At 46.7% G+C, this 7,148-nt stretch overlaps 1 protein-coding gene across 1 annotated transcript; it reads left to right on the top strand.

Annotated features, from left to right (window-relative positions):
* The first annotated feature begins 5,371 nt into the window (after positions 1-5,371).
* LOC123062138 (UDP-arabinopyranose mutase 1) lies at positions 5,372-7,148 on the top strand. The gene is made up of 3 exons (XM_044485499.1): positions 5,372-5,859; positions 5,960-6,379; positions 6,473-7,148. Exons 1-3 carry the CDS (start codon positions 5,557-5,559, stop codon positions 6,824-6,826), a joined length of 1,077 nt encoding a protein of 358 aa, XP_044341434.1. The 5' UTR covers positions 5,372-5,556; the 3' UTR covers positions 6,827-7,148.

Raw genomic sequence — 7,148 nt, 5'->3', positions numbered from 1 at the left:
CCTCCAGAGACAAGTCAACATTCCCCGTTGAACTATCTGTTTTTCTTTTCCGAGGGACCGTTGAACTATCTGTTTAATTTTGAGCCCTCGACACCCAAACAGAGTACTTTTATCTCACCCAACTGTTAGAACTTCATTTCGTGTACCGATAGTACCGAGGTGGCATCCTGGTCAGCATAAATAAGTATATGGCGGTCCCACATCTCATGCTAATAAACACCTTTTTTTCTCCTTCGTCATTTTGGTTTTTTTTTATGGTACCTTGATCATTTTGGTTATCTCTGGCCACATCTGCATCTCACTTTCCGTCCGCAAGCTGTAGTTTGCCATGACAGCTCCATAGGCCCTGCTGTCGACAGTGAACGAACACCGCCTAAACCAAAAGGACTGCTGCAGCATATCTTTTTTCCTTTTTGAGATTTACAGGAGTAAAGTTATTCCCAGCCACATGGGCTCCTCCCGTTTCTTCAACCTCTGAGTAACACCAACGATGCAAACGAGTCGATGAAGAGGATCGGATCAAGAAACCCGCGAGATGGAGAAGATGCGGGGGTGCACTACGCGTCCACGTGCCACGTGCGCCTTTATTGCCATTGTCACCTTGTGGTTGTGGTGGCCAGCTGTGCCAGGCATGACTCGCGCGGCGCTGTGGAAGAACACACCGCTGGATGGAGATGGAGATTCAGAACTCGCAGGTGCCAAGTCCAAACTGGTCCTGGTCGGTTCAGCTTCAACCGAGTTCCCACCCACACTTGTTTTAAGAAGAGGAAAAAGAGAGAGAGAGTTCCCACCCACACCGACATAAACAAGGGTGAAACAGCAAGATATATCAAGAGGTGAGGGGGGAGTGGAGCGGCAGTTCGAGCCGACGAGGACGAGCTACAGGTCGATCTTTGTTCATTAGCCTAGAGATCTGTGCCATGTGCATCAAGTAGCTGAAATACTTAAACCTGTAGTACCCCCTGTGTTAATTCAAGGGAAACACTGAAACTCAACAGGCTGATTTTTCTGTCTAGCATACGCCGCGTCTCACGCAAGACCTGTGCCCTCTCACCCTCCACCTCTCTCTCCTTTCTCTATATTTTTCCGCGACTCGGTCGACACGAAGAAGAGAGGCTCCATGGATGGTTGCTGAAATGCGGCAGAAGCTCGATGCTTCAACTTCCTTCCCGTTGCTCCAACGGCCGGGACCTGGCTGATACTACCTCCGTCCTGCTTACTAGTCCTCTCGTATTTTGAGTCATATTTTGATCATGATTTTAATTAATAAAATATATATTATACGTATAAAAATAATATCATTGAAAACTACATTCAGATACAAATCTAACGATATAATTTTAGATGACATGCATTCACATTTTGCTAGTCGAATAGGTGGTCAAAGTTTGACTTAAAATACGATGAGGACTAATAAACCAGGACGGGGTAGTAGCTCTAAGCTATCAGCCGATGACGCACGTCATTCATAATTTTAGGGGTACGTGACTTCTCTCTCTCTCTCCTCGGTTATTTCCCTGCCCCACCCATACCCTTCTACCACTTCCTCTCTCTTCTGTATGACAGTGTTACATTTTCTGAAATGGAGGAAAAAACTTTGTGTCATCTCATTCATTAAGAAGAGTTTATGTTAATAAAAGACCGCACAAATACGGTCCCAAATGACTAGGCTACCCTGACAACCCCAATGCCTGAACTTGGTCTTAATTTTGTATGTGGTTAGATTTGGCATGGATGACACATTCATAAACATTCTCACATTCCGCTCGTTCTGAATCTCCCATGGAACCAACATGATGAGGGATTCAAGGTCCATCCTCGCATTGCCACTGGCACTAATCATGTGGTGTCAATCCATGATGGTGTCGAAATTGCTCCACTTGACGATTTCCACATTAGTCAACCCCATCCATGTCTTGATATTCATTCAAATGTGTGTTGTGTATCAACATAGAACTATAATGTGTGCTACCGTCTGCAGATCCCTGTTACATAATTAGCATATGCCACAGTTTGGTCATCCTCTCTGTTGAAGTCTATTTGTTGCCCATACAAGTACAAAATGATAAGCCAAGAAAAGAGTTTGTGCTCTGGTGGTGCCCAATTGTTTCAAATAACCATCTTTGTTTGCGATGTAGTTGTGTCATAAAGTTAATCTTTATATGTCAATTGTGTCGTGTATTAGTCGGATGGACAGCTTTCAAACAATCTCATCGTCCACCTCCTCGTCTTGGAAGACCTCTCTTAATGCCACCCGAAGCTAATAATATTCAAGGATGTGATGGATTGTGAGCCCCAAATTCATGTTGATATTGGCTATCCACTGGTAGTGCTCCAATGCCCTACGAATAGTGTCATTCTTGTGCTTGGACATTACAAAAATGGAGGGGTATCTTTTGGCTTGCGACCTCAGGGAGTGCCAAAAAGGACTCTGTTGTCAACAATGATGGTAGTGCACTCATAAAACAACGTCATGTCCTCCTCATCACATGGGTGCACCAAATCAACCCAAGCTTTGTTTGGGTTCTTCCAAACTAACCAAGGCCATTTGAGTCGCAAGGCACACACAAGTTTGTCCATGTCTAAGATGCCAAGGCTGCCCATGTCCTTGGGCATACATACCTTCTCCCCATTTTATGTTACATTTTTCTCCAGAAACTTTATCCGTGATTCTCCATAGAAAAGCCCGCTTGAACTTATCATTGGAAGTCATCATTCCTTCGGGCAACACAAGCGAAATGAGATGGTGCATGGCCTGCGAAGTAATAACCGACATTACCAATGTGCTCCTTCCCGCCATCGTAATATACTTTCCCTGCCGGTCATGATCTTCCCGACAATCTTTATCAAGCAAGTGTTGGATGTCTGCAACCCTCAAATGATTTGTGGACAACGGGAGCAGAGGGAACTAAGCTCGGATCGCCGGGAAGGCACCCAAAGTCATGTCAAGGTCAACATTGGAGTATCTTATAGGGACCACCAAACTCCTGTGGATTTTTGTAACCAGCTTGATGACAATGCTATGTGAATATCAACTCAAGGGTTGATTCAACTAAATAATTAAATCTTGATAACATTTTCTATTATGTATTGTGGCACTTTGCATGTATACGATATGTAAAATTTGACAGAGGAGAAAAATACATGGTAGTGATGGGCATATTAATTCTTTTTTATTCTCATGATGAACTAGTCCATTTGGATACTGGAAAGTCTGGAAAAATCATCGACATAGAATTTGGTTGACGAAGTGGTGCATCACAAGTCTTTGTTACATGTTTAAACTGAAATTTCACATAGCATTTTCTAATCTTATTATCTGGTACTAGTTGGACTGTCACTTTATGCAGTGATATAGACATCCTTGTGGAGCCACTACATGTCATTGACAGCACATGCCAAGATTGATGTCACCGCGAGGTGAACTAAAACCGCTGAGCTCAACAAGAACGCAATGTCATAGAACTACATCACCAGTTCCCCTAGTTGCATGATGGTAAACAGATGAAAATATAGAGTAGTAACATAGTTTGACTACGCTGTAACCGAATTTTAGGCCTCCTTTGGCTGAAATTTGGTAGAAATTCTATAGGATAAGCATTTTGTAGAAAAAATATTCTTTTGGAGTCCTATGGCTTCTAAGAATAATTTTTTATTCATATGTAGGACAAGACTAATCCTTTGCATTTGAAAGGAAAAAAACATTAGCTTAGACAACAAAAAAACTTTCTATCCTATGAATCAAATGCCGTCCCTTTCTTTAAGAAAATTAAGATAGATGTCATTTTATTTTCTATATCTTTCTCATGTCCATGATATTTCTACCTAATGAACCAAAGGAGACCCTAGTGGTAAAACATACCAGTGTGATATAATTAGTGATAGAAATGTTAATAATGTGTCATCAGTTACTCAAAAGTGATATCCTGGATATATCGGGCATCATACAATATATATATTACTCCCTCCGTCTAGGTGATTAAGTCATCTTAGGTTGTGCGCCGTGACCAAGGAGGAGGGGAAAATGAGAGAACGTAATGTTTATTTGCTAATTAATAACATTGCATGCAATGAACTAACCACTGCATGTCGTTTTTAGTAGTCTCAAGTCATTAAAAACATGCACACCCCACATCTCTTATTGGTTGATATGTCAAGAAACAAGAAATGATGTAGAATTTAATGCATCACGCCTAAGTGTTTTGGGATTATTTGGTTTTCGTAAGATGACTTACACGCCTAGACGAAGAAAGTATATTTCTTTCATTTCACAATGTAGTGCGCCCACGCTTCCCGAGATCTAAGTTTGATCATATTTAACCAATGAAACTGACCGCGGCGGAAGCAATTTATGGTCAAAATAGATTTTGAAAAGTACGGACACATTACGTTGTGAAATGGAGAAAGTATATTATATTCCTGGGTCAAATCTGAAACTAGATGAAGGGAGAGCACCGCAGGTGGTGCATTGATAGATCCATTTTTTTCGTATTGCGGGGAGTGCATTGATGGATCCAGAAGTTGACAATACACCCTGTCGGTCAAAAATAATAAATGCCTTTTGTTGTTTCTACTAATAAAATACTACTAGTAGTAAATGGCTTGTGTATACATACATACGATGCAATATACGCTAGTACTCCTACTACGGGAAAAAATTATATGAGACCAGGTCTCATATAAACCAAGTGAGACCCGTGCTGATGGATGACATGTGGCATTCACAAATCAAAGCATATAATCTCTCCCCCCCTGATTTCAGATGAGGGATGGGGTGGATGCTTTGTGATTTGTGAATGACACGTGTCATCCATCAGAATGGGTCTCACCTGCTAATCCATGAGACCTGGTCTCATAGAATTTTTTTTCCTCCTACTACTTTCAACACCTTGGTGTGAATACACCACCGACGCGCACGGCACACCCCGCCCACGTGAGTTTGGCGGAGAAGATTCCGCACGACCTAACTTTCAACGTACGAGCTTTTTTTCTTTGAAACCACACTTGAAAGAAATCAAATGGACACTGTGCACTCCAGCTGCACCGACACCACTACCGCTCCAAAAGGTTGGTTACCGTTGCCGTCACAAGTACTAGTAGTAAGTTCGGCGAAAGTAAGCATTGACCAGATCCGCGCACGCCACGCAGAGCAGTCGGCCGTTCGGTAAACACGAGGAGACGAGGCGACGTGCCGAGCGAACGGATCGTCAACATCCGGGCGTTGGCTCCGGATCCGACGGCCCTCCGCCCGCGGTTGACCGCGCCGAGCCAGCCGCTCCTTTCTCCCGCCAGCACTCCATAGCCGCGATCCCGATCCGCCTTTCACGGCGCGCCACCCTCGTCGGTTCACTGGAGCACTTCCCGCTGCCGCCCGGCCGCGTGGAGATCTGAGCAGGAAGCCCGCGCCGCAGCTTATATAAACGGCGCCTCCTCCTCCACATTCTCAGCGCCCATCACACCCCCGCAGAGCCGAAAGCCACACACCTTCTTCCTCCTCTGCTCGCATCCCGGATCGGGGAGAAGAAGGATCTGAGGCTTTTGGCAGGGCCGGGGACGATGGCGCCACTCCTCAAGGACGAGCTGGACATCGTCATCCCGACGATCCGGAACCTGGAGTTCCTCGAGATGTGGCGGCCCTTCTTCGAGCCGTACCACCTCATCATCGTGCAGGACGGCGACCCCACCAGGACCGTCATGGTGCCCGAGGGCTTCGACTACGAGCTCTACAACCGCAACGACATCAACCGCATCCTCGGCCCCAAGGCCTCCTGCATCTCCTTCAAGGACTCCGCCTGCCGCTGCTTCGGCTACATGGTCTCCAAGAAGAAGTACGTCTACACCATCGACGACGACTGCTTCGTGAGTGCCGCCACCAGATCCATCTCTTTCTTTTTCACTTCCGTTATCAATTCTTCTTGGAGTCACATACTGAACCTGTGACCCTGCGATGGCATTGCAGGTGGCCAAGGACCCCACGGGCAAGGACATCGACGCGCTGGCCAAGCACATCCAGAACCTGCTCTGCCCCTCCACGCCGCTCTTCTTCAACACCCTGTACGACCCCTACCAGGAGGGCGCCGACTTCGTGCGCGGCTACCCGTTCAGCCTCCGGGAGGGCGTGCCCACCGCCGTGTCGCACGGCCTCTGGCTCAACATCCCCGACTACGACGCCCCCACGCAGCTGGTCAAGCCGCGGGAGCGCAACGGCAGGTACGTCGACGCCGTCATGACCATCCCCAAGGGCTCCCTCTTCCCCATGTGCGGCATGAACCTCGCCTTCGACCGCGAGCTCATCGGCCCGGCCATGTACTTCGGCCTCATGGGCGACGGCCAGCCCATCGGACGCTACGACGACATGTGGGCCGGCTGGTGCGTCAAGGTACATAACTGAACTAAACACACATATCGCCTTTGAGTTTGATTTGGTTCGGCTGTACTGAACTTTTACTGAATAATTTGTGTATGTGTGCAGGTGATCTGCGACCACCTTGGGCTGGGAGTCAAGACGGGGCTGCCCTACATCTGGCACAGCAAGGCCAGCAACCCGTTCGTGAACCTGAAGAAGGAGTACAAGGGCATCTTCTGGCAGGAGGACATCATCCCCTTCTTCCAGGCCGCGAAGCTGACCAAGGAATGCGACACCGTGCAGAAGTGCTACATCTCGCTCTCGCAGCAGGTCAGGGAGAAGCTCGGCAAGATCGACCCCTACTTCACCAAGCTCGCCGACGCCATGGTCACCTGGATCGAGGCCTGGGACATGCTCAACTCCAAGGACTCCAAGGACTCCAAGGAGGCCGACGCCAACGGCAAGCTCAAGGGGAAGTAGATCGAGGGAGAGAACCTTTTTTTGCATTAGCATACTGAGCAGGCGTGGTGAGGCGGCGTATACCGGTTTCTTCAGTTCGTAGGTTCAGTGCGTGCATCAGGTATTCAGGTTCAGGCTGTTGTGTACTACAAAACATTAGCTGCCGTTCTATCTTACGTTTACGTTGAGGGTCGCGTTAATTTCCCCCTTCTTTAATTTCATTATTAAGAGACGGTGTTGTTTTCTCAAGGGTTTAGTACTACGGTTATACTTGTGGCTGCTAATGTTTCCGTGTAATCTTGTGTACACTGAAATGTGAGAATAAAAAGTTGTTCAATAATAA

Source organism: Triticum aestivum, chromosome 3A, assembly GCF_018294505.1.
Source record: "Triticum aestivum cultivar Chinese Spring chromosome 3A, IWGSC CS RefSeq v2.1, whole genome shotgun sequence".
Classification (NCBI taxonomy): domain Eukaryota; kingdom Viridiplantae; phylum Streptophyta; class Magnoliopsida; order Poales; family Poaceae; genus Triticum; species Triticum aestivum.
Note: the sequence above shows the minus strand (reverse complement) of the source record. Positions and strands in the feature narration are given on the sequence as shown.